At 44.0% G+C, this 26,113-nt stretch overlaps 1 protein-coding gene across 11 annotated transcripts in view; it reads left to right on the top strand.

The window, feature by feature from the left end:
• The window catches only part of dmxl2 (Dmx-like 2), a 36,003-nt gene that overhangs the window by 3,298 nt on the left and 6,592 nt on the right, over positions 1-26,113 (top strand). Inside the window, exons 2-46 of one of the 11 annotated variants that reach the window (XM_027281789.1) lie at positions 2,745-2,870; positions 3,142-3,213; positions 3,330-3,405; positions 3,616-3,760; positions 4,484-4,550; positions 4,663-4,835; positions 5,686-5,866; positions 5,999-6,179; positions 6,563-6,781; positions 6,877-7,148; positions 8,409-8,678; positions 8,771-9,000; positions 9,156-9,361; positions 9,836-9,957; positions 10,445-10,534; positions 10,674-10,782; positions 10,879-10,998; positions 11,103-11,330; positions 11,425-11,711; positions 12,273-12,445; positions 12,546-13,191; positions 13,284-13,613; positions 13,696-13,815; positions 13,971-14,106; positions 15,192-15,302; positions 15,444-15,613; positions 16,426-16,523; positions 16,614-16,779; positions 17,263-17,527; positions 17,667-17,869; positions 18,012-18,401; positions 18,699-18,881; positions 18,974-19,270; positions 19,373-19,564; positions 19,682-19,758; positions 20,117-20,247; positions 20,670-20,915; positions 21,241-21,423; positions 21,749-21,835; positions 23,074-23,264; positions 23,363-23,496; positions 23,597-23,682; positions 23,836-24,037; positions 24,724-24,841; positions 25,726-25,791. In XM_027281789.1, coding sequence (XP_027137590.1) covers positions 2,745-2,870; positions 3,142-3,213; positions 3,330-3,405; positions 3,616-3,760; positions 4,484-4,550; positions 4,663-4,835; positions 5,686-5,866; positions 5,999-6,179; positions 6,563-6,781; positions 6,877-7,148; positions 8,409-8,678; positions 8,771-9,000; positions 9,156-9,361; positions 9,836-9,957; positions 10,445-10,534; positions 10,674-10,782; positions 10,879-10,998; positions 11,103-11,330; positions 11,425-11,711; positions 12,273-12,445; positions 12,546-13,191; positions 13,284-13,613; positions 13,696-13,815; positions 13,971-14,106; positions 15,192-15,302; positions 15,444-15,613; positions 16,426-16,523; positions 16,614-16,779; positions 17,263-17,527; positions 17,667-17,869; positions 18,012-18,401; positions 18,699-18,881; positions 18,974-19,270; positions 19,373-19,564; positions 19,682-19,758; positions 20,117-20,247; positions 20,670-20,915; positions 21,241-21,423; positions 21,749-21,835; positions 23,074-23,264; positions 23,363-23,496; positions 23,597-23,682; positions 23,836-24,037; positions 24,724-24,841; positions 25,726-25,791 — 8,175 coding nt within the window. Of the gene's footprint in view, positions 1-2,744; positions 2,871-3,141; positions 3,214-3,326; positions 3,406-3,615; positions 3,761-4,483; positions 4,551-4,662; positions 4,836-5,685; positions 5,867-5,998; positions 6,180-6,562; positions 6,782-6,876; positions 7,149-8,408; positions 8,679-8,770; positions 9,001-9,155; positions 9,362-9,835; positions 9,958-10,444; positions 10,535-10,673; positions 10,783-10,878; positions 10,999-11,102; positions 11,331-11,424; positions 11,712-12,272; positions 12,446-12,545; positions 13,192-13,283; positions 13,614-13,695; positions 13,816-13,970; positions 14,107-15,191; positions 15,303-15,443; positions 15,614-16,425; positions 16,524-16,613; positions 16,780-17,262; positions 17,528-17,666; positions 17,870-18,011; positions 18,402-18,698; positions 18,882-18,973; positions 19,271-19,372; positions 19,565-19,681; positions 19,759-20,116; positions 20,248-20,669; positions 20,916-21,240; positions 21,424-21,748; positions 21,836-23,073; positions 23,265-23,362; positions 23,497-23,596; positions 23,683-23,835; positions 24,038-24,723; positions 24,842-25,725; positions 25,792-26,113 lie in introns of all 11 variants that reach the window. The other 10 variants (XM_027281788.1, XM_027281790.1, XM_027281787.1 and 7 more) reach the window with 10 other exon arrangements.

Here is a 26,113-nt window from a genome sequence, read left to right as displayed (position 1 = left end):
GACATTATCACCCCTGTCTCTGTTGCTGTAATTTCAGCCAGTCGAGCTGGATACATTGATTTGAAGTCGGATATGTTATGACCAGCAGACAGAACGGAGACAGATTGAAGCCGGACTTGTTGTTTGGCTTTTAATGTCCACTGCCTCACTGCAGTCATGCTGCAGCAAATAATAAGAATAACAAGGCCCATATGATACGACAGTGGGATCAAAGTACAGGCCTGTGCTATGGCTTTACCAGGGTTTACTGTCTTAATACAAGCTGACACAGAGACCGGGTTACCACAGGCCAGGATTGATCATGTTTTTTTTAAATGTTTGCAGCTAAGGGTCTTGACCACAGTTCAAAGCCAGCCAGCGAGCACAAACATGAAGATGGCACGCACGGCAGCAGCAGCTGCTGTGGAAAAAAATGTCCACATGATTGCGTTAGGCATTGAGAATGAGTGGCGTTAACAGAAGTGATCTCTCCGTCTCTTCCTCTTATCTACTTTCATTACCACAACACATGACTGCATTCACTCCTTTCTTTTGAAATACCCTGAAAAAACAGCCAAAGAAATCCCTGCGTCACGGCGTCTGTCATTATCCAAACAGATGTGAATCAATGTCTGTAGCTCCCATCAGTAATATCAACATGCCACGAGGACGACCATGCTGTCTTTTAGTAGGCTTGAAGCAGAGTTTGCTGACTGAGCTTTTTAAAGGAGGGGTTTCCCAGAGTCGGGGGTAAACAAAGCAGCCCAGATTGGCGATTCAGTTGGAGATGTTTTCGATCCGTCAGGTAGAGCGTGTCACAATAATGCCACTCTTTCTCACGCACTGAACATCTGGCTAATGTGAAAATGGAGTATCGGGTCACATGACTTTACCAAACACTAGTTGAATAAGTAAATACGCCGTCTCCAAGACAACACAATTACATTACAGTCATTTCTCCTCTCACCTTAGCTGCAACAGCTTTGTCAGTGTTAATGTGTCACAGAGGTAATATTTATCCAGCATTCTCAATGTAAGCAGCTTTCTTGACTGATGGGGGAGGAAACGCCACTGCTTCAGGGTTGCACTCATTAAGTCAGCAGGTTTCCAAGCTACAGATAGTCAGAATGAGTGGCCTCTTTATGCTGTCCGACCGTTGCTGAATCAAATAAATATCCCGTCAGCTTGCTAAACATTAAATTGATTAGAATGGGCACGCAGCAGACCTTTTGTGTCTTTTTTATTTGTATCAAAGCCTGCCTTTGATTGAATTCGAAAAAAAAAGGTTTCTCATCTCAAATCTGTCAGACTGCCTCTCCAATATTAATGACACTGCAAGTCACGCAGGCAGATCTTGTAACGTCTATCAGAGATCAAAGTATGTTGTTTTTGTGAATATTACTGAGGTGCTAGAGATGGGAGACGTTCCAAAGGTTGTTGAATATCTCATTCCCTATAGAGATCTGGTGCTAAAACATAAAAACAGCTTTCTTAATCGAAAAAGACACTAATGACATTTTAGTCAACGCTGCTTGTTTGCTGTCAGTGATTACCATGATGCCATGTACTCTATCAGTATTACGCTGCTACTACTAATGAGTCATCCGACTTTGAAGTGCCATCATCAAAACCTCATTGTTCTGTGTGTGTGTGTGTGTGTGTGTGCGCGCATGGATTTGTAGATGATGAAAGAAATACAGAACACACACAAAGCCCAAACCCCAAAAGCACAAAGCAGTGATGACATGGTCATCCTGCTCAGACCAGATACACTCATGCTCAGCAGTCTGGCTCAAGGTCCTCCCAGCTCCCAGAATTACCTTGCTGACAAAGAGTAAAACCGACTCACGTGTGTGTGTGTGTGTGTGCTTGTGAATGAGAGAGGGAGGCGCAGAGCAGTCCTAGACAGTGTGTGACGGTGACCGCTTTTAATTCCAGCTGTAATGTGCAGGAGCAAATGCCGCAGTAATAGTAAAGTGCACGCTGCCACCCTCCCTTTACTTCTCCTTCTACCTGCCTCTCGCACATTATGCAATCATATAATCTTATGATAATCTTCACTCTAACTTCATCCCCGGCCTGTCACTTTGTATTATACCACTGTCTGTAATGTTGTCTTGTTGTGTGACCCAGCGGTTCCCAGCCTCTCCTCCTGTTCTCCTGAATAATGAAAGACACAAGCCGTCATCCTGACTGTACTGTTGCTCCGAGGCCAGCTTGCCTGTCTCCCAGGTGCTGCTGCCATTGCTGCCATTCTGCACTTGGCTCCCAACTGCGAGCAACTTCTCTATTGTATCGGTTTACCCTGCTGCCCATAATCCAAATATTATTAACACAGGCCTGTAAAGCATGGACATTGTGCGCGTGCAGTGTATGTATCGCAGATGAGTAGGTGCGCAGTAGATCTGTGAAACGGCATCTTCTGATAGTTTTTACTGTTAGGTTTCTGTGCTCTCCTTCCATGCTGTGCTAATCCTGTTGTAATATCTCACCCTGCTAATGCAATATTCATATTAGTGCCACAGAGTGCTATGATTATCTGCTTTCAGTTATTTATATGGTGTCCGTATTATATATTTAAATGCATTCATGCGGAAATTCGAAGCAGGAAAGATACTGGACAGAGCTGCAAAGCAATAGACAACATGAAATAATATGTTTATTAATATTATGTAAAGTGTTCATGTTCACATTTTTCAGTTTCATTTATTTATTTTGCTGCGATCTGATTTGGTTCCTCCTTCTACGTCCTTTTTCTTTTCCAGGCCTATGGCTCAGGTTGTGATGTGGTGATCTTGGCTAGTGACTTTGAGTGTGTGCAGATTATCCCGGGAGCTCAGAATGGAAACATACAGGTGGGCTGCGTGGAGTGCTCTCACCAGCTTGGCAGGGTAAGTGTTGACTTCAGACTCAGACACACTCCCACATGCAGCTTTTCCGTGTAGCGAGAAGACATTATCAGTTACACTGAGCACAAAGAAGTACATGTCACCTCCCCCCCCATGTTTGCTGCTATCTTGTACTGTCCATATTTTCCTATCCTTCCCATCCTTCTCTCTCCCGCGCCACTCCCCATCTACCCCTCTCCTGTGGGAATGGCTGTGCAGAAGCACTGATGGGGTGAGTAATGTTGTGATGATGAACACATCTCTCTATTTTTAGATCGCTGCGTCCTACGGAAACACAGTATGCATCTTTGAACCTCTTTCTACCAACCCAAACAAACGCCACAAGGTGAGACTATGTGTCAGCATTTTAGACAAAATCTATACAGTGGTTTAAATCCGTTTCACACCGAGTGTGCCAATAACATTGCATGGTGTGTGTCGCTCTCCTATCACTAACAGCAGCTTAACTATCAGTGGCAAAAGACAGGACAGTTCTTCCTCGATGCCATCACCTACAACCTGGCCTGGGACCCACAAGGTACGCCAATGCTTTCTGTGTTTAACTGATTCACTGACCGTCTGACTAAATTAATCCAAACTACACGCAGCTCCCATTACAGCCCCCCCTGCAGTTTGTCTGGGACAACATGTGCATTATGTAAGAGGCACAGTTTGCATGTGGCTCTGTGTACTGTTCTGATCCAGCGTGGGACAAGAGGTGTGTAACATGGTGCTTTTGTGTCCTCAGGGAACCGTATCCTAGCAGCAACCGAGCGCCTCCAGCTGTGGGCGCCGCCACTGACAGATGCCCTGATAGAGGAGGAAGATGGGCAGATGACTGATGATAAGCCCCACCCTGTCCTCAATGACTGGAACTGTGTCTGGCAGTGCAAGTGCGTTTTTGTTTTGTTGTTGTTGTTTTTTTTGCTGTAGTGCATACTGTAAAAGCATCTGGCATGTTTGACATGGAAAAAATACTTTCCTGTACAATAGGTCAGCAGCAGAATCACAGTCCTCTTAATGCCTATTGGTGAAACAAATCTATAAATATTCTAAATATCCTGAAAGCCGAGTGCCAAGCAGACCTGTATATTTTGATTTTCTTCATTCCATTCTCTCTCTCTTGTTCTGCTGTGTCATTAGTAACTAGAATATTACATGCAAGAGCTGTTCAAAGTAGAACAGGAGCAAAATGTTTGTCTTTTTCTGTCAGCTGATGTGTTTTTTGCTTTTTCTGGCATTCGTGCAGTAAAGAGTTAGTCCTTGCCCTGTGACAAAATATTAACTTTAATTCTTCCTCTTAAACGTTGTAGAATTGCAACATTTTCACTAATAAAAACTTATAGGCGGTTACTGATTATCTGACTTCCATAAAAGGTTTGTGCGTGTTACTGCAAGCCATTCTTTTGAGTCTGAAGCCTGTTCTTTAAACTGTGTGAACAGACACGGATACGTATTGACAGATTAGTAATTGTCATATGATGACACACGGGCAATAAATCTACTAAAACAAGGAAGTGCATGCACACTGACAGGCAAATTGTATTTTCCGAGGAGTTTCCTTTTGGAGAAGTGAATGTAGCTGACGTCGTTGTTTATGATTGTGTTTCTCCCAGGACTGCTGCATCTGTCCATGTTGCCAAGTGGTCTCCTGACGGGGAGTACTTTGCAACAGTTGGGAAGGTAAAGGATTCATGTGAACACACTACAACGCAACAAACTGTTGAAAAGCTTTGTAGCTCTGTGGTGATGTTCACATATAATGTGTGTCCAATACATGTGTTTGCATACACAGGATGACTGTTTACTCAAGGTGTGGTATCCCACCACGGGCTGGAGGTCTGCGGTGGTCGTTCAGGACCTCTCTGATAAAAAACCTCCTCCCGTTAACTTCTCATTTGTTTACCTGGCACATCCTCGCTCGGTCACTGGCATGTCCTGGAGGAAGACCAGCAAATTCATGGCCAAGTAAGACAGCACACAGTCGGGGTGGCCAATTAACATGTTGATGTTAATTTGACACCTTCTTGCACATGCTTCTTGTCTTCTAAAGCACATAAATATATATATATTTTTAGATTTGTTCTTTCGTTTTCAGAGGCAACCCTGAAAAAAAAGCTTTATTTTTGTAGTGTGTAGATTTTCCTAGATAGATTTGCAGACCTGTAGTCGACCATCACTCCCAGTTGCTATGTGTCTGGCCAGTTTACAACCCGTCGTTCTTATCTATAGCTGTTTGGCAAATCAAGACTGTTGAACTGATGGTGGAAGTAGCCAGTGAGAGGGAGTTCTCTGTTTGGCTCTCCCACTGAGTGAATCAGTGATTTCATCAATTTAATGCAGTCTCTCCTTATATCACAGTCTTGCATTTCCTTCCTCTTCAAGCAAAAGATCACAGACAGAGCAAAGTAATGCAATTTTCTATCAGGCATATCCTCAATTTGTATTCAGTGCATCCAACAAGACCGTTTAAACTGTTTTCTTTTATTGGATCTACAAATAACGACCACTCTCATGCAGTGAGAATCTCGGGATGTTTTATTCCTCCCACTTGCACGCCCACTTTATCATTTTTCTTTTCACAGTGTAATTCATCATGCTCATAGTAAGTGCTGTAAGATGCATTGGACCTTTTTGAAAATAGTAGATGTGGTGTAGAGTGAATCATGACCTTGTATATTCACATGTCACACGCTGCTACTAAAATTTTGGCCTGGATTCCGAACTCTCCCTTCTGATTTTAGGCTAAAATATTGGACAATTGATAAAAAATAATGCTCAATGTTTAAGACCGTTGCATTCTCCTCGTGTTTTCTAGGGGTTCAGTTTGCAATGTATTGCTGACATCCTGCGAGGATGGTGTGTGTAGGTTGTGGTCAGAGACCCTGCTGCCAGAAGACAGCCTGCTTGGAGGACAGATCTCCGAGAACACACACTCCTTCAGCTCCAGCCTGCCAGGCCTGGCAGGCAATAAGGACAAGATCCAGCATGCTCTGGAGGTACACTTAATTACTGAGTGAAATCAAAACAGTAATAATTCATAGGGGAAAATATAAAAGATACACTAGTTTTGCTAAAGGAATTATCTAAACTTGTTCCCTGTGTTTTGTTCCGGTGCTTTGCTTGATTAGTCAATCCACCACCTGAAGCATCTGCGCCGAGGCCGGCGACGGTCCTCCGCTCTGGTGGCACACAGTGAGCTGCTGCCCTCTCAGCTCGGCACACAGGACGCACACACTCACCGCCACATCGCTCATCATGCCAATGCCCTGTGTCACTTCCACATCTCAGCCAGTATTAACCCCAACACAGGTAAGGTGGAATGACTCAAAGTGTGTTTCTATGTCTGTGATGCAGCAGAAATGGTTCTTGGAAATGAATGACTCTTAGCAACACATTCAGTGCAGCTGTAAACCTCGTCCAAGCTTGAGTAATATTTTATTTACCCTTTTTCTCACTACTTTTTTTTTTGGCCTTTTATGCCTTTAATGATAGTACAGCTGAAGATAAACAGGAAGCAGGGGGCAGAGAGAGGGGGAGTGACACGCAGTAAATGGCCGTCCGATGCGGGATTCGAACCGGGGCCAGCTGCAGCGAAGACTATAGCCTCTTACACAGGCCGCTTAACCCACTACGCTACCGACCGCCCCTTTCTCACTACTTTTTCTCCTCTGCCCTGCCTGTTCCTCTATCAGATATCCCACCAGTGCTGGCTGATTCTGCAGTGTTCAACCCAGATGATGGCAGTGGTGGTGGAGGCTTTGTGGTTCACTGGCTCAACAATAAAGACCTCAGCTTCACTTCTTCCATGGACCTATTTATGCTGCAGCTCCGTAAGTTCTCTGAACAGCAGCTGGAGCAGACCACTGAGGACCCCCTGGACCCTGAAGGATCCCCTCTGAAGTTTGACTTTGGTATGACCCACAACCGGGCCGACACACACTCTTTAAAACACACTAGTTTAAAAGAAAAATATTTTGTAAAATCACATTATCATCTCTCTTTCCAGACCTGGATGAGATGTCTGACAAAGCCTCCTCGGAGCACGGTGAGGAGGGCGAGCCAGGGGAGCAGGGTAGCACCAAGGCCTCCTCCCCTGGTTCCAGCTCCAGCATGCCTTTGCCCTCCATGCTGCTGGAGAGGAAGATGGAGACATTGACCACAGAGTGGAACAAGAGCCCAGATATGCTGTTCACCATCCACCCTGCCGATGGATCGTTCCTGGTTTGGCATGTGAAGTACTTGGATGAATTCAACCAAGGCATCTTCAGGCAGGTGCAGGTAAGCAGAAAATCAAGAACACGGGAAAAAAAATTCATATCCTGCTTGTAATTTCCACAAGAAGGCTAGAAACCTTTTTCCAAATTAATAACTCTTCTGCTTTTTTAATTAGTGAATCGCTTGCTCATTCACTCCTCCACACACACACACACACACACACACAGTGGCAGCAGTGTAGCTGTAGTTAAACTTTGTAAGGTGACTCAGCACTCCCCCAGTCTTATGTAAGACTCCCAACATCCTTTTTTTCTTCTTCCTCTGGTGGACAGACTCTGCGCTCCTGTGTGCATGTGGGTTATTGAAACTTTTTCATGTCATGCTTCATAAAAAATCATCCTGCCTTGCCTGAGTTATATTTATTTTATATTTGAAAATACAATGTCTATTATTAGTAATAATTTAATGTTGTAAATCTCCAACATTTTCACATACCGTATGTATACACATATATTTACAAAGCAGTGAGGATGTCCCAGTGAGGTCTTTAGTCTCTTTACCTTTAAGTTTATCATTGTAAATAATTAATCTGATTATAAATGCAAGTTTATCTGTAAGAATGCAACTGAACATGACGCGATCAGTGAGACAGTGGTTGGAACTACAGAAACGCTCAGTCTATTCTCAGTTGTATTTCATGTTACACTTACAGGTGATGCCTGAGTACAGACACTGGCTAAACCTTGCACTTCCACCTGACAGCAGAGAAATTAAATTTTGACCTGTCCTCAAGTTGCTCACAGAATTGACGTTAATAAGTGACAGCTGCCATGATGTGCTGCCGGTGTCGCTTGTCATTTTGAAAGCGAAAGCGACAGACAGACAGAAACGAGAAGCCAGCACCTGAATGTTGTACGAGAGATCACAGATTCATTAGCATCAGAGTTTAGTGAATCCGTGTCGCTCGCTGGTTCGTTAACTGGCGAATGTGACACAATAGTTTTTCACATTCGCACACTCAGTATGATAGAGAAAGGTTTGGAATCTGCAGCTGTTAGGACATCTCTACATTCATGTAGCATTAGACAGGTTCTTCAGGTTCTTATTTATTGTGATTGGCTCGCATGGACGTGTCTTTATAATCCGATCATAATGAGAGCACACACACTGCAAGCCAAATAGCATATTGGTAATGTTGTTGCTACTAATGAACAAGAATGTTGGCATTAGGTTGGTATAAATTGCTAATTAGGCCTTAAGGATGAATGACTGCAGAGAATATGTGCCTGTGTTCCTAATATTTCCCTCCATCTCTCCCACCAGGTGTCCTTCTCCTCTCGTATTCCAGTGGCATTTCCTACCGGTGATGCCAACTCGTTGAGTAAAAACATTCTGATGTACGCCTGCACTCTGTCTGAAGGTGAGAGTTCCGGGGCAGGGGACCAGGGGAGGATGGTCCAACGTATGTCCCGCTCTGCTTCGGCCTCAGCAGGGCTGGGATCACCCACCCTGGCCTCCTCTCCCAACCCTCGGCCTGGCATCAGTCCTGCTGTCATGATGGTGTCCAAGCATGTTGATGGATCTCTCAATCAGGTAAAAGATTGCTAGGAACAAATTTGAGAGCTTGGCTGCAACATTTTCTTTTTTCTGCAAAGGTGTATATCTGTGTGTGTCTTTGTCTGCAGTGGGCAGTGACATTTGCTGAGCGTTCTGCCTTCTCCAACGTATTGACCGTATCTCACAAGTTCCGGTACTGCGGCCACCGCTTTCATCTGAATGACCAAGCCTGCCACACAGTGCTGCCACTGCTGCTGACCTCCTCTCACCATAATGCTCTGCTCACCCCTCCGTCGGCCCCTGGCAGCCTGGAAGGAGAGCAGCCCCCTACCATTCCCCTACCAAAGGGTCTTACCAGGTATAGAACAGAGGGTTTGCGAATACAGAATTGGGTGTGAAGAGGAGAAGAAAGAATCAGCTAGGAACACATAGATGCTTATTAAAACACACTGTGACACACTCATCCTGCAAGTGACTGTCAATGTGTTGTAACTATGCATTACTTTCCATTAGCAGGAAGCAGCTTCGTAACGCAGCTACAAGGACCTTCCATGACCCCAACGCCATCTATAGTGAGCTGATCTTGTGGAGGGTGGACCACATTGGACCCCTGTCCTGCACTGGAGGGGTCTCCGAACTCGCCCGTATCAACTCCTTGCACACCTCTGCCTTCAGCAATGTTGCTTGGCTACCTACACTAGTACCCAGCTCTGTACTCGGTAAACACACCGTGCATATTTAATGTGGTGGAAGTTTTAACCTCAGTGATGAAAGAATGCAGACATAGAATTCAAATGAAAAGCAGAAGTTTCACTGTTCATCTGAGCTTCTGCTTTTTCTCATAGAGCAACATTTGGTTCCATATATGTAAAATCTACTATATTCTGTGCTAAATCTTCTAAACTGCATACCTCCAGTGCAATGCAGTTTTGCATATAAGTTGCACTAAATAAATTTCCAATTAAGGTCCAACCTGGATTTAGTCTCTCTGCTGCCCGAGGAAAGAAACAACTCTTTTTTTAATAGTGAAATGTCTTTTAACATGATTTTACTTCTGATTATCCCCCGACGTTCTATTAAAACTACCAAATATTTAATGAATATTTTAGGTAAATATGTGTTGTAGAGAGAATATTAATTAACATTCACTGGCACTGCAGGACTTTCCACAAATTATGTGTTGTGTCCCTCAGGAACTTACTGTAACAGTGCCAGCGCCTGCTTCGTGGCATCAGATGGTAAAAACCTGCGTCTCTATCAAGCCGTGGTGGATGCCAGAAAACTGCTGGATGAGCTGTCAGATCCTGAAACGTCTGTGAGTGGACACACACACACTCGTCACTGCACAGGAAAAAAAATATGATGTCTGATTAGAGCCTCTTTGCAATGGATTTTATGTACCTGGGTCTTCATGTGCTACACCATCTTTAAACCTTTTTGTCACAAAGGACCACAAATCGTGTCTAAAGCAGACTTGTGAGCAGCCGTATTGGGGGCTGACCCATCTTTCACAGATATTAAATTATTGTTAGAGAGCATATTTTCAACTCCCATGAGCTTTTTATTAATGCCCTTTTGATGCTGCCTTTATTTATGAATGTTGCCCAACATAAAACAACAGAGTACATCGTCTGCATCACAAATATCTCACATTCTTGGAAAAGTGTCTATGTTACGCATAAAGCAAAATCTCTTTCTTCCTAACTGCAAATCATATTATGCAATATATCTTCACCACTCTAGTCTTTTACATTGGTAAGTAAATGGATGATTTACCATTTTTCATGTGTGTCTCTGTTTAGAAACTGGTGGGCGAAGTGTTTAACATTGTCAGCCAGCAGTCCACTGCCAGACCTGGATGTATCATAGAGTTGGACGTCATTACAAACCAGGTTAGCAGCTGCTCTGTGTGTTTTTCACACCCACCTCGGGTCAGTGGTGGACAGGAATTCACGGCTTGACATCCTGAAACCTTTCATCAATAGACATAGTAATCTGTTTGATGCTCTTTCCGTGTATCCATGCATCCAGTGTGGCGCCAACACCCAGCTGCTGCATGTCTTCCAAGAGGACTTCATTCTAGGTTACAAGCCCCAGAAAGAGCCAGAAGCATACACACCAGCCTTTCCACCTGGTGGAGGTATAGCACACTGCTACATTAAAACTCTGCCTAGGTCTAATTCCTTTTTAGTCCTGGTTGTCAATCAAAATAGTAATGTTATTTTGCTATATCCAGATTACCTACCTGCCCCATTCTCTGAGAAGTTCTTCCTGGTGGTCATAGAAAAGGATCTCAACAGGAACTCTGTGCTGCAGATGTGGCACCTACACCTCAAGTCTGTGCAGGCCTGTGTTGGTAAGTTTTGAGTTAAATATAAAGTTTACCTTTTCTTATCTACATCAAACTGCTTCTACTGAGATTTAGGACAGCCGTAATATGTCCCGTGTCTCTGTGTCCAGATGAGCCGAGCCCAGATTATAGCTTCCAAAGCCAGCTAATGGTTCCCAATCAAGTTGTGAATGCCGACTCGTCTCCGGAGACCTCTCCTATCAGACCCCTGCCACGGTCAGCCTCTACAGCCAATTTACAATCAGCAAGCAAACTCATCCTCAGCTCCAAGCTGGTGTACAGCAAGCGTCTCGACCTGCCCCACGGGGTGGAGGTTACCAGGGCCACCCCCTCTGCAGGTTGGGATTGTTGTCACACATATAACTCACACCAACTTGTTGTTCCTTAAATTGAAATCAGTGTTTAAACCCACCTGCCTGCTCTCTCTGCTAGGTCATTTAAGTTCCTCCTCTATCTACCCTGTGTGCCTGGCTCCATACTTGATTGTTACTGCCTGCTCTGACTCTCGCGTGCGGTTCTGGCACTGTGCTGTGGAGTGCGATGATGGGTATAGCAAAGATGATCAAGACAATCTTGTGTACCGCTGGGAGCCCTGGGCCCTGATGAATGAGGAGGAAGACAACAACAGTGCTGTGGGTGTGTATGGACGGCCTGTAGCTGTGTCCTGCTCCTACATCGGCAGGCTGGCCGTGGCGTTTAAAAAGCCACGACAAGGACAGGTAAGGAAATTGGAATTTGGCAGTGTAATATGGTATTTTCTATGTATTGTACCAAAAACCTGTAGCAGTGTGGGAATTCATTTAACTGTGGCAATCACCTTGCAGTGGAAAATTATAATAAAAATGTAAATGCAGTGAATAAATATGGTTGTATTGTCTGGATCCTCCCCAAAATAGATAACAATTTCATATATCAGCATATAAATACATATTTATGTAGAGCAGAGAATGTTGAGGGTGGAACTAGATTAGATAAACACAGTATGCACATTTAAATTTTAAAATCTGTACTAATCGTTGGTCATGAATGAAAAAGGAGGTGATGAAATCAGATTAAGCATCATGTGGCTGCTCTGTATTTGAATTATGTGAAGCTACATTGAGGTTTATGACTAGCACACTGGCCTATGAGTCTGGATTTTCAGTGTGCTTCAGGTGTGTGTGCCCGCCTCACTTTATAATTTATTTACAACCAAGAACCAGACCGACTTGTTCAGTGTCTACAGTATCTTCAGATGTGACATTTTCAGACGTTTTAAGAAAGCTCCCCTTTGTCCTCAGCTGCTGGGTTCTGAAAAGGACTTCTCTATGCACGTGTCCATTTATGAGTGTGAGTCCACCGGGGGCTCAGAGTGGGTTTTAGAGCAAACTCTCCACCTGGATGACTTCACCCGCCCCTCGTCAACCCTAGATCCAAGAGTCAGCGTGGACTCCAACCTCTTTGTCTACAGCAGGTCAGGAGGGCACTGCTTGTGTCTTTGTGTCATATTCTGTCAGCCACTGTATGCTTACTAGTATGGGTGTCTCATAAATTAATCATTTTCTCCATGCCAGGTCTGACCTGTACATGAGCAGGGACCATAGCTCCCCCAACATTAAGCACTACGTCCACCTGGACTGGCTGTCAAAGGAGGATGGTTCTCACATTCTCACCGTGGGAGTTGGATCCAACATTCTCATGTACGGTCGTATCTCCGGAATGGTCAATGAGCAGACTAGCAGCAAGGAGGGGGTGGCTGTTATCACCCTTCCTCTAGGGGGCAGTATCAAACAGGGGATCCGCTCCCGCTGGATCCTGCTTCGGTCGGTGGACCTCTTGTCCTCCGTAGACGGCACACCATCTCTGCCAGTCTCCCTTTCCTGGGTGAGGGATGGCATCCTGGTGGTGGGTATGGACTGTGAGATGCACGTGTATGCCCAGTGGCATCAGGACAAGAAGCCTGGCGAAGGGGAGGAGGGCAACCTATCATCCGCAGACATTGCTGGAGGTCAAACCGCAAACTCTGTCTTTGAAGGAAGAGCCAGGTCTAAAAGTGTGTTTGAAGGGAGCGCCGCAGTGGACGAGGCCCTTCGTGCCCCAGCAGGACTTCAGGAAGGTGGACTGTTTGAGGCGGCTCACTCCCTGTCTCCGACTCTACCCCAGTACCATCCCACCCAGCTGCTAGAACTCATGGACCTGGGCAAGGTTCGGCGTGCCAAGGTGAGTCTGTTTCTGCCTCATTCAGTAACTCTAAATATATGTGAAATGTGTTTAAATGATAGTGTATAACACATACCTCTTTTATTTTTCAGGCCATCCTTGCTCACCTGGTGAAGTGTATTGCCGGGGAAGTTGCTGTTGTGAGAGATGTGGAGGCAGGTGAGGGCGGTGCCAGGAGACATCTGTCCCGGACCATCAGTGTGACTGGCAGCACAGCAAAAGACACCATTGTGGCTGGCCGCGATGGGGGCAGGGACTACACAGAAATCAACTCCATCCCTCCGTTGCCCCTGTATTCCCTCATGTTGGCTGACCTAGATACCTCATACAAAGGAGCGGAAGAGGCTGCTAAGGGAGCTAAGGTGGCCGACGGCGAGGGAGCCCAGAAGTCCACAGAGGACCAGTATTCTGACCTCTTCCAGGTAAGCAGAGTTAAGAGAGCTCTGATTTATTATTAAAGGCGTAGTCAGCCGATACTTTTAACGCCTGTGTTCATCCTAACAGGTGCCAACAGTTACCACAGATGACTTTGTGAACTTTGCCACCGACAAACCAGAGAAGAAGTCTCGAGTTATCAATCTCTCTCAATATGGACCTACGTACTTTGGACCAGAGCATGCTCAGGTATTGCTTTCTATTTAAGAAGTGGATGCCTTTTTTTTTTTTTTTTTAAGCATAATTGCACTGTTAATGTCAGCTATTTATGATAAAACATATATTGTATTTGAATGAATTGGTTCATAAAAATTGCTCTTTACTATCTTCCTTTGTGTGCTCAGGTATTATCCAGTCACCTTATGCACTCCAGCCTGCCAGGATTGACCAGACTAGAGCAGATGTTCTTGGTGGCCTTGGCTGATACTGTTGCAACAACCAGTGCAGAGGTTGCCGGCTCCACTGATCAACAGTACTCAGGTCAGTGTATATACTGTGTGTTTATGTGAATAGTATACAGCCATATGTGTGCTCTGTATGTTAGATTATATAACAGGGTAAGTGTAAACATATTGCACCAAGGCTCATTGGTGGTAGATTCTGTTGTGTGTGTTTTCCTTGAACATGAGTCATCACCACATTAAAATGTCTTTTATTGGAACACAGCACTCAAATACATTTAATCATCCACAATATCTTTAGGTTACTCCTGACACTGTATTTATACACAATAAATCTCCTATTATTTATGTTTGTGTTCTAACAAGATGGTATTTTTCTTAGCTATCTTGCCATTTTTATGTGTATTTTTATGTCCATATCCACGCGACAGCCATCTGTAGCAATCAAAGCTCTTACATTTAGAGCCGTTACCTTAATTGAAGTTCTTCCAAGTACCCACTGAAGTGTCCTTAATCAAGAGGCTGACCAGTTCCAGGGTCTTAATTCTTTGCAGATGAATAAAGTATTGCCTTTTTTATATTATTTATTCATGTGTATATAGATAGTTGGTTGATATAGATATAGATATAGATATATAGATATAAATGATATATGTAGATATAATGATATATGTTGCACACATACCTGCAGAGTAGCTTTTTATTGTATTTTGATGTGTTGGTGCTCTCATTGTCTGCAAGACCATTAACTGTTACCCTTGGCAAGAAATGATTTATTGGTTTATTTGTCGACTTAAGGTTATAGATATAAAAGCTAAGTATAATTTTGCTTGATTGCATGTTCCAGGACAGGGTTAATCTCCAGCCATCAAATCTCCATTAATATAAACAACAGTACTGTTTTTACTGTATATGAACAGACACTGCACTTTTTCCATTATCTTCGTCTTTTTTCTGTAATTTTCCATCCTATTTATTTAGTCTTTTGAGAGGAAACATTAGCAGGTTGTTCCAGGGCTAAGTAAGCACAGAGAGGGTAAGAAGGTTCAGGGACAAGAGACATAGTCTGTGACAGAGCTTTGCTCTCTGGCTGCCGTTTCAATAGAGTGGTTGTTGGAGGAGCAATGACAAAGCTGACAGCTCCCTGGTCTTGTTTTTGTGTAGGTGCCGAGGCCCTCGATGAGTGCGGACTGAGGTACCTGCTGGCCATGCGTCTTCATACCTGCCTGCTCACCTCTCTACCCCCCCTCTACCGCATGCAGCTGCTCCACCAGGGTAAACCACACTGCAATAATACCACTATACTGTCATTTTGTGGTTATGAGATGTTGATTTCTAGTGCATTTATTCATGAAAATGAACTTTGGAGCATGCGTTTTCTTTCTTTGTTTCTTTCTTTCTCTACCTCTATGACAGGCCTATCAACATGCCACTTTGCATGGGCCTTCCACTCTGAGGCGGAAGAAGAGCTGCTGAACATGATCCCAGCCATGCAGAGAGGCGATCCACAATGGTCTGAGCTCAGAGCTGTCGGAGTGGGTTGGTGGATACGCAACATCAACACTCTGAGGAAAATGGTGGAGAAGGTACCAGGACAAAATTCAGATTAAAAGATACTGATCTGCTGATGCATGCACAATGTTTAATTTCCTGCATTGTACTGATTGATTGACTCTTACATTAGGACAGTGATGTAAAGAATGAACTAGAAAAGGAAATAGGACAGCACAGCTAACTAGTACAGCTACAGAAAGCTCTGCACTGGAGAACACTTGATCAACAAAAAACAGGTATACCTGAAAATATAACACAATACAATCCTTAGATGAATGCTAGCCGGCTTGATAAATCTTAGAATATTTCCTGATACTGTTCGAATGGAGCTTTCGTTTCTTCTGAGGTGGTGGATCCGGTTATGTTAGAGTTATTGTTTGTTGTTTTATTGGATTCCTAAAAGACAAATACCTAAATGCAGTGAGTTAGAACAATGCCATTAGGTACAGTCAAGAAAAAACACAGTTGAAGCAGCATGCCTCAACAAACCAAAGACGCTTAAGATTTAAAAATAGAACATTCCAGTCATTCGCACTCTTTCCTTAGTTCAGTCCTGACTGTATGTATTTGTCTCTGTACCAGCCAGCTGAAGTAGATTTCCTTTAGGAAGTGTACTATTATAATGATGAGCCACTAGGGTTATTACAAAGAGCAATGCAAATCAAAGCAAATAGTTCATCTGAATAGATCTTTAACAGTCGCTAAATAAGGCAGACATTTAGACTGACGTGTGTGATGATTTTCAGTGTTTTGACGTTGTCTTTGAAGAGCACCTGACATCATTCCAGCCAATAAGTGAAAAATGGAATTATTGATTTATTAACTGATGTTTTTCTATAATTAGTTAGGTAAAGCTGCGTTCCAGAGACACAACGACCCTTTAGATGCTGCTTTGTTCTACTTGGCCATGAAGAAGAAAGCTGTCCTGTGGGGGCTCTTCAGGTAGGGCATTGTTTCTGAACTCTTTCATTGTTATGAAGACAAGACTTTTATATGGATATTAAGCAGTGTGTTTTTTTTTTCTTCTCTCAGGTCTCAGCATGATGAGAAGATGACTCAGTTCTTCAAGAACAACTTCACTGAGGACCGCTGGAGGAAGGCAGCTCTGAAAAATGCTTTCTCCCTGCTGGGAAAGCAGCGCTTTGAACAGTCCGCTGCCTTCTTCCTCCTGGCTGGATCTCTCAAAGACGCCATAGAGGTGTGAACAGCACACACACTTTTACACTGAGCAACACACAGGATACACAGACAAGAGTGTTGAGTCTGCTCCAACACTCAATTTCCATTTCCCCTCGCAGTGGAAACTTGTTTTATGGAAACCTTGTAGAACGAAGGTGTGTCTGAGAGTTAAATCAATAACATTAATAGTGCAGGTATCTGTTCTGAGAGAACTGTGTATTCTGCAGCCTTTTAAATCACTCGAGAGAAGTCCAAATTACACTGATAAGATGCATAAAAAGCTTCCCTTGGCCTGAGTTTTCATATCACACCGTCAAAATATACAGATAACCAAAACAAACAGAAGGGTGAGCTTTGTATGCCTGAGCTCCATGTAGTCGGTTGGTTTCAGTGGAAATAACTACCTCGTGATTTTTTACATGTTTGAACTTTACTTTGCTGACATTTTACTCAACCTGCAGTTTAGTGTAGTCTCACATGCCCTTTTTTCTGTGTTGTGCAGGTGTTGTTGGAGAAAATGGAAGATCTCCAGCTCGCCATGATAGTAGCAAGGCTGTATGAGGCGGACTTTGAGAATTCATCCACCTGCCAAGGCCTCCTTTATGAGAAGGTCCTGGGCTGTAACAGGGACGGAAGTGGTTACCACTGTTCCAGACTTCACCCTGACCCATTCCTCCGCAGCATAGCTTACTGGATCATGAAGGATTACACCCAAGCCCTGGACACACTGTTGGAGCGAATCCCCAAAGAGGATGATGAGAACCCTGGTCAGTTGGTTTCAGGCGTTTTAGTCGGTGTTACACAGCGACATCCAACAAAACCTCTTTGCTCTGGTCATATTCATTGTCTGCTATGCTTAAAGGCTTTTTCTTGTCCCTCTGCCTTTTCAAAATCCACCTATGTTAGATGTGATGGTGAAATCGTGCAACCCGGTGGTGTTCAGTTTCTATAACTACCTGAGGACACACCCTTTGATCATCCGTCGGCACTTTGCAAATCCAGAGGGCACAGCAGCAACCGTGGGCCTCACTGCCGAGAAGAGCAGCGCAGATGAGATCAATCTTATAGAGCGCAAACTGTTCTTTACCACTGCCAACGCACACTTCAAGGTGAGCTCGTCAATAATAAGGCCACTCTCGTCAATACAGTTCTTCTGATGCAGTCGGGACCTTTTACCTTCCTTCTTTTATAGTTATTTTACCTTCTAAAGGTGTCAAGAAATTCTTTTAATCGTATCTAAATCTTCTGTAGGTGGGATGCCCTGTTCTGGCTCTGGAAGTTCTCTCCAAGATTCCCAAAGTTACCAAGAAATCTGGCTCCTCGCCTCTCAGCAAAGCTTCATCCAAGGCCAACTTGAACTCGAGTCAACCCCTGGAAAATGGCACCCAGGGAGGTGTGGACTGGGGCTTCCCAGCAGCCCCCGCCCAAGCCTGGGGAGGAAATGATAGCACAGGTGGATTGGATTGGAGTCAGCCTGTGGTCAAGGTGGAGGATGACGGGTTAAAGCTGGACTGGGGAAATGACAATGAAGATGATGAAGATGAGGATGATGGTCTGACCATGAAGAAACCAGAGGCTGAAACCAAAGCAGACGGAGGTTCAGAGAGCAGTGGCTCCAAACTACAGAGAGAGAACTCACAGGTTGGACTAATATATCTGAAACACAATTACAAATACTGCAATGAATGAGATTTAGTGGTGTAGGCACAGTGTTTATTTTGGTCTTGACCCTGTAACTAATCTCAGTTTTTCCAAAAAGCTTCTCCATGGAATATAAAGTGGTAATCTGCAAGGCCTTACTTTATTTAAAAAAAAATAGGACCAGACTCTCTGGATGCCTGCAGAAAATGAGCTTGAGCCCAGTTGCAAACTTCAGTGCTCCCATAAGGTCAGTGAGTCTGCAGACTTTTTCCTTTAACTTGCTCTCATATATTTCAGGGCGAGTCAGAGGTTGACGTGATAGCAGAGCAGCTGAAGTTCCGCGCCTGTCTGAAGATCCTGATGACAGAGCTGCGTACTCTAGCCACAGGCTTTGAGGTGGATGGAGGGAAGCTCCGCTTTCAGCTCTACAGTTGGCTGGAGAAAGAGATCGCAGCCATGCACAAGATCTGCAACTACAAGGTACACTTTGAAAGTGTTTGATGTCTATGCGACTTTATATCCACATGTGCAGAACCAAGCATGGCTGACCGTTAATTCTGTTAAACGCAAAGGTGGAGGGGAAGGAGGAGGATTCAGAGGTGGAGCGCTGGGGAGAGCGTACAGCATCAGTTGACATATCAGACGAGGCCTTGGAGCATATAGAGGCCGGGGCCTACGAGCGCCACCAGATGGAACGACGCCGTCTTCAAGCCAAGCAGCAGCACTCTGAGAGGCGCAAGGCATGGCTGAGGAAGAACCAGGCCCTGCTGAGGGTGTTTCTGTCCTACTGCAGCCTTCACGGAGCCAAGGGGGGAGGAGTCACCTCAGTTCGAATGGAGCTTCTGTTCCTTTTGCAGGAGAGCCAGCAGGTATGCATACGTACCCATACACACATGTACTTCTGTTGGATTATTGCAAAGGAGTCTTTCTTCAGCCGAAGTAAATCTACATCTTCTTGTCTCACTCTGCAGGAACTCACAGTTAAGCAGCTGCAGTCTCCTCTGCCTCTGCCCACCACACTGCCTCTGCTATCCGCCTGCATTGCCCCCACAAAGACAGTTATAGCTAACCCCGTTCTCCACCTCAGCAACCACATTCACGACATCCTCCACACCATCACCCTCATGGATGCCCCGCCACACCCTGACTTCATGGATGATCGGGTCAGAACTCAAATAAGAATCCAAGCTTTATATAGAGTCTGCAGTATTTCTCTCAGGCGGCTTAGTCGTTCATTTTGATGTTGGAAAAAGTGAAATGTATCTTCCTTTCACCCTCAGGTAAATACTCTGCACACGCTAGCAGCATCTCTGTCTGCTTGCATCTATCAAGCACTGTGTGACAGCCACAGCTACAGGTAAATGTGCCTCTGCAATGCAGTGCCACAGGTCCAACAGTCTCTGCAACATTTTATTTTCCTTCCTAAAAAAAACAACAGCTTAAATTCTTTTTTCTTTTTTTTTTTTGCCATGTGTTGGTTTCACTCTTCTGTTCCCAAAGTACACTCTCACTGCTACTTTTTTTTCTGAGAGACAGCAAGTAGGAATTAAACATTTTTGGTAAATTTGCTTATGATAGAAGCTTAGCTAACCACAGCATGACTCAGTCTTCTTCTCCTTTCATTCTAGGAAAAAAAAAAAAGCCAATGAGTGTATTTCTCATTTCTCTTTTTCGTGCGGTTATAACCATTTACTTCTCTTTTGTTGGCTTTGCAGCAGCCAGACAGAAGCCAACCAGTTTACAGGCATGGTGTACCAGGGCCTGCTGCTCAGTGAGAGGAAACGACTCCGCACAGAAAGCATTGAAGAGCACATAACTCCCAACTCCGCTCCTGCACAGTGGCCAGGTAAGAAAAGGCCCTGCTTTTTTTCATCCACTGTCATTGGTGGAGTTGAGATTAAGATTGAGACTCTATGCTTTGCTGTCTGGTGTTGGCTCTTTATTAGCGAATTTGTTGTAATAATGAGATCTGACTCACAAAATGCACAGAAAGAGGAAAAACTCACATTTCTGTGAGCATGATTGAGACAGAATATGAGAAGCAGAGTTGAGAGGAAGAGCAAAGCAGGCAGTCTGTGTTTATGCAGAGAGGCAGATGGTGTTCTATAATAGGAGCTTCATGGCCTCTGGGAAGGAAACGGAAAGACAGAGACCGATCACGCCATCATGCAAATGTTTCATAAGTGTGTTCTGGCGTGATGTTCTGCTGTGGAAGGTACTTCTCTTAATTACATATTAATACAAATGCCACGTGTCCTCTTGCTGCAGGTGTGTCGTCCCTGATTTCTCTGATGACCTCTGCCAGAGAGGAGGACCAGCCGAGGCTCAACGTGCTGCTATGCGAAGCGGTCGTGGCCGTTTATCTCGCGCTGCTCATCCATGGCCTGGGCACTCACAGCAGCAATGAACTCTTCCGCCTGGCAGCACATCCCCTCAACAACCGTGTGTGGGCAGCCGTCTTTGGGGGAGGGGCCAAAGTCATTATTAAGCCAAAGAGACCCGAGGCCCCACCAGGTAGAATTATTATTTTGTGGTTATTTACTAACACCTTTATTTCCATCATCATTGTCATTGTTGTCTTTTGTCTTTTTTCTTGGTCTTCATAATCCATCCCTGTCCCTATACTCTTTTCTTGCCGTTGTCCTCTTCTGCTCCACCTGTTGACTCTCTACATCCTGACTTATCTCTGATCTGAGGCAACGCTTCCATCCCTCAGGCCTGTCTATACATAGTCACATAGACTTAAACCTACTCCTGTCCTGTTGATGCTCCAAAGATGCTGCTGCTGCTGCTGCTATGTAGTGTCTTGTGTGAGTGTGCCCTCTGCCCTGTGTCCCAGTGCCAGCTGATTTTGAGGCAGCCAGGCCAGAGGAATCTCAGGAGACAGGAAGACCTGAGCAGAGCAGCCTCACCTCAAACCCCACTCCCATCCCCACTGAAACCCAGCGCCCCAAACGACCCCCTCCTCCCGTTTCAAGGGGAGAGGGGTTAGGCACTGTGGCACCAGCAACTAAGGCCAGCTGTGAGTAACTGAGCTGGTGGATTGCAGTGCTGGTTTGCAGGATTGCGGTGCATGGTAACTGTACAGGTTTGCATTGTCGCAGATGCTTGACTTACCCCTCTCTCTCTCTCTCGTGCAGCTACTACTGAATGCCCATTACAAACAACAAAACTCACTAGTGCTATGAAGACATAGTCATCTGTGTTCAGTGTTATGATAAGCCAACAGCTGTGTGTGTCGGCGTGAGTGTGTGCGCGTGCGTGACTACTACTGCATTGCATGTTACATGTTGTAACGTCCTACTATGTTTTCATCTCATTGTGTCATTCCTGTTGTGCCACTGAAGCAACAGCTGGGCCTAGCAAGGAGTGTTCAGAGACCAAGGCTGAGCAGCCAGATCCTCAGACTAAAACTGAATCTGAGACTAAACCAGGTACAACTTGAGAGGTCATTAGACTAATGTAATGCTACTCTAGAGCTGAGATGTGTTGTCCAGTTTGTAGCATTAGATATTTAAATGGACCAGATTTGCTGTGTATGAGTAGTTTATTGTAGAGGTAATCACGCATCACGTACCGATAGTAACTCTTGTGTGACTGTTAGATTATTATTTTTTTAGATTTGTGTAAATTAAGCCATTTCCTGCGTTGCTGTGCTGTGTAAGTCTAAGTGCGCTGACTGAACTTGACACTTCATTCATATTCATTAGGCCAAAGTAACCTGTGCTCGTAATGTGTTTGTGGGGGAGGAAGCTACGGGCTGGCATTTAGACTCTATATCACTGTAGAGTCTGAGATAGCTCTCAGCAAAGCAAAGAGCCTTTTCAAGAGCTTCTTAGGGGGGGGGGATCCTAAATGCCAGATGTTGATAGGAATCACTTTGCCAAATGTTAAAACTCTGCCCTTTTTTTTTTGAGCACCGCTGCACACTTACATGCATGTCACAAACACACGGCCATATGAAAATGATACACCTCCCTAAACAAAATAAACAGTCATTAATCACATCTTGTTTGCCTCCCTCAAAGTGCTGTGGATACGAGAAAATGCTTATCACGTGACATGCTCAACAAATTCGCCACCGTTGTTTGATGTGTCTTCTGTGTGTATTTTGTGCCATGCACTACGTCAAACGTTTACTGATCCGGTTATGTAACGATCTGTGTAGTATCTGTGTGTGTCTAACTGCACTGTCTACTCTGGTTTGTGTCTTGTTTTGTTTTGTCTGGTGCAATGCCAGAGATAGTCATCCAGGATAATGGTGCAGGTTTGTGTGCAGCCTAGTGTGTCCTGCCCTGTACCTCCATCTTAAATGTTTTGTATTTGTGCATTTGTCTCTCTTTTCCGACTGTGTCGATTGTCTTCCATGTGCTATGACTCACCAGAGTCATAGGTTTCAAAGTTAGATGGAAGACAAGAATCACGTTTTAGACATGATTTAAGGTTCAACATTTCTAATTCAGCTCTATCAATCGGTGATACTGCGCTCTGTGTTGAGTGTGGATGCAGTTCACCTCCCCCCTGGTCTTATTTTTTTGACCTTCTTGTGGCTTTAAAATGACCCTGAGTCTCAGCTTATCCTCCATCATTTGTACAAAACTGCAGTCTGCTGCAAACCGACCATATCAGAGTTCATTGTGTTTGAAAGATACTATCTCTTTGTTATTCTCAGTAGCTCCACCCCAGCCCCCAGCGGAGGATGTGGATCGATACAGACGTAGGTTCAACATGAGGATGCTTGTTCCTGGACGCCCTGTAAAGGAGACACCAGCCACCCCGCCTCCTGTGCCCACAGAGAGACCCGCATACAGGGAGAAGTTCATTCCCCCAGAGCTGAGCATGTGGGACTACTTTGTGGCCAAAGTGAGTTCTACATATGTGGGATTGACTAATGAGATCGGTGATTCATACTCTCCCTATCTGCCTTTTTCATTTATCCATCATTGTTTCCTCCCTCTCAGCCCTTCCTACCACTGTCAGACAGCAACGCTCTGTGTGACTCAGACGAAAGCGGTGCGGAGGATGATGAAGATGACGACGACGCCTTCCTTTCTGACACCCAGATAACAGAGCACTCTGATCCTAACTCCTACAGGTAGGGCTTATCCTCTTTTGTTTTTGTTTTTTTTCCCCACCTAATTTGTGGCCTGTGCTTCAGATTTTGAAGTCTGCGTGTCTATCTGTGTGATATGTAGCTGGACGCTGATCCGTCTCGTTATGGTGAAACTGGCTCAGCACAACGTAAAGAACTTCCTCCCTCTCACTGGCCTCGACTTCGCAGGTACACACTTACCTCATCATTGATCCTAAACGCTTCTTAAATTTACAGTATAAAATAAGATTTATACTATTAAGATACAGTGATGTATTTTATATAAACAATTCATTGCTGCAGCTGTCTGTATACAAATATATATTTGTGTTTGTGTCACAGAGCTGCCGGTCACCTCTCCTCTCAGCAACGCTATGTTAAAGACTTTAGAGAATTGGGAGCAGCTCCTGCAAGAGCGAATGAACAAGTTTGACGGCCCGCCTCCCAACTACATCAACACTTACCCTACTGACCTTAGCGCAGGAGGGGGCCCCGCCATACTCCGACACAAGGCCATGCTGGAGCCAGACAACACACCCTTCAAGTGAGTATTAAAAGCATATGCAGCATGCGAAAAATGCTGACACTTTATACAAAATCCGCATTTTATTGTACTTTTGAAATGCAGGATAGATTGTGCCAATCTTAACATGGATAAGACTGTTATTTACAGTGAATTTTGTTTTAGATGCAAAATGAAAAAGACACAAGTCAGACGGGTGCCAGAAGACGACGAGCATATCAAATCGATCCGTTTAAAAAAAGATCAATCATAGATGATGCACCCACGAACAAGACCAATAAAATATAAGAAAATCTTCAAAGTTATGTCAGACACACGCACAAATATCACCCTGGCAACGATTTTAATTTTAGAAATTCAAGTCCTCTCAAGACCAAATTACATTGTTGAGTAGTAACAGAAGGAAACCTCGAGCCAACAACAGCAAATCTCAACATATATTTTGGGATTTTGGGATGGTGCTGTGTATTTTGAGTTTCATTTAAGCACAAGTAGTGTTGTATAAGTTAACTGACATCTAAGTACACTACAGCACTCAATGTTCCACATGGTTAAAGTAGTTGTGATCATACAATATTAAAATTATTTTGGCATCATTTGCCTCTTTCATTTCCTATAAAAATATATTTTTCACTCAACACAGAACAAATTAACTGTTATTCACTTCTTTCAATTCAATTAATTTTTGTCCATATTTTTTCCTTCAGGACAAAGAACCACCTGTCCTTTCCAGCCCGGCGTCTTTGGCACTTCCTGGTCAAACAGGAAGTTCTTCAGGAGACTTTGATCCGTTACATTTTTACTAAGAAAAGGAAGCAGAGCGAGGTCAGCAGGCCACATGTATTTAAACATTGTGCTTGTTCTTTCTTCAGTTCAGTGTTCATTATTTATGAGGTTTCAACCCACCATTGTTTTATTTAACAAGTCCTGTTAGTTCATTTTTTTTGTTTTGTTTTTTGTTCGCTTCCCCTCAATATAATTACTGTTGGACCAAATATAAGACCGCGTTCTCTTGCGAATTACAGTTTTAAAAGTAGGTTACGATCAGTGTCAGATTTAACTACTCATGGTTCATATGTCATCTGTAAAACAGAGTTACCTTTCTGAATGGCTTGAGTTACCATCACTAAACTATAGTGCCAGATGAGAGACGCTGTGACTGTGTGTGTTGTAAAAAAAAAAAAGTGGCTTAAAGCGCATAATGAAGGTGAATGATACATAATACAGCATCAAACAGCATGTAGCAGACTGCAGACACAGTGTTATAGGTGTCATATTAGTCAAGGACATTATATATGGGCCAAGTCAGTATTTATCTTAAATCTAAATTTTACTTCAGCTCTTTTTGCACAGCATGTCTGCAGTAGGTTACCAGTAAGAATGGAAAACAGAGTCTACGTATTATCCATCAGCCAGTCCAAAATTGATCCCAGAGGCCTAGTCTCTTATAATTACTGGAGTAGCCAGATTACTTCCATAGTTTATATCTCCGTTCATCATGCTACATCACTATAGCTCAATGTTAATGAGGTATTGTTTGTTTGTTTTTTTACATTTTATCATTAAGTATACATCAAAGATCCTGTCAACCTTTTTTACATTTTCCTTTCATTCCATGTTTTATTTTTCCGTGTTTGTGCATGTGTTTTGTGTCGTGCCGTGTTGGTGTGTTCTGTGTCTATATTGCCTCTGTGTGTGTTGTTGTGTAGTCTGTAGAGAACCATATGGACCGTATAAGCCCAAACTGCATAGCAGGAGCTAGCAGTCCCTATAAGGTAGTATCATTTACTGTACCAGCCCAGGCCCTGGCTCTGTCTGTCCGTCCGTCTGTCTGTCTGGGAGAGTCACTGCAAAGCCAAGCTTGAAGGAGTAACTGCATGAAACTTTTTAAAAAAATAATATTGTGCACCAGTGTAGTTTTAGGTCTGCAGGTTCTGGTTAATGGTAGCACCAAACTGCTTGAAGCTCTTCATGTCTCCGCCCCAGCTTGGCCTTATAGTGACTGCTCTGGCAATTATTTTTTTTCTGGCATAAAATCCACTCAAGGCTCTAAGGCTTAGATCTAACGTCTAATCTTTTCCTCTCACTGGGAACACC

This window comes from Larimichthys crocea, chromosome VIII, assembly GCF_000972845.2.
Source record: "Larimichthys crocea isolate SSNF chromosome VIII, L_crocea_2.0, whole genome shotgun sequence".
NCBI lineage: Eukaryota > Metazoa > Chordata > Actinopteri > Sciaenidae > Larimichthys > Larimichthys crocea.
Note: the sequence above shows the minus strand (reverse complement) of the source record. Positions and strands in the feature narration are given on the sequence as shown.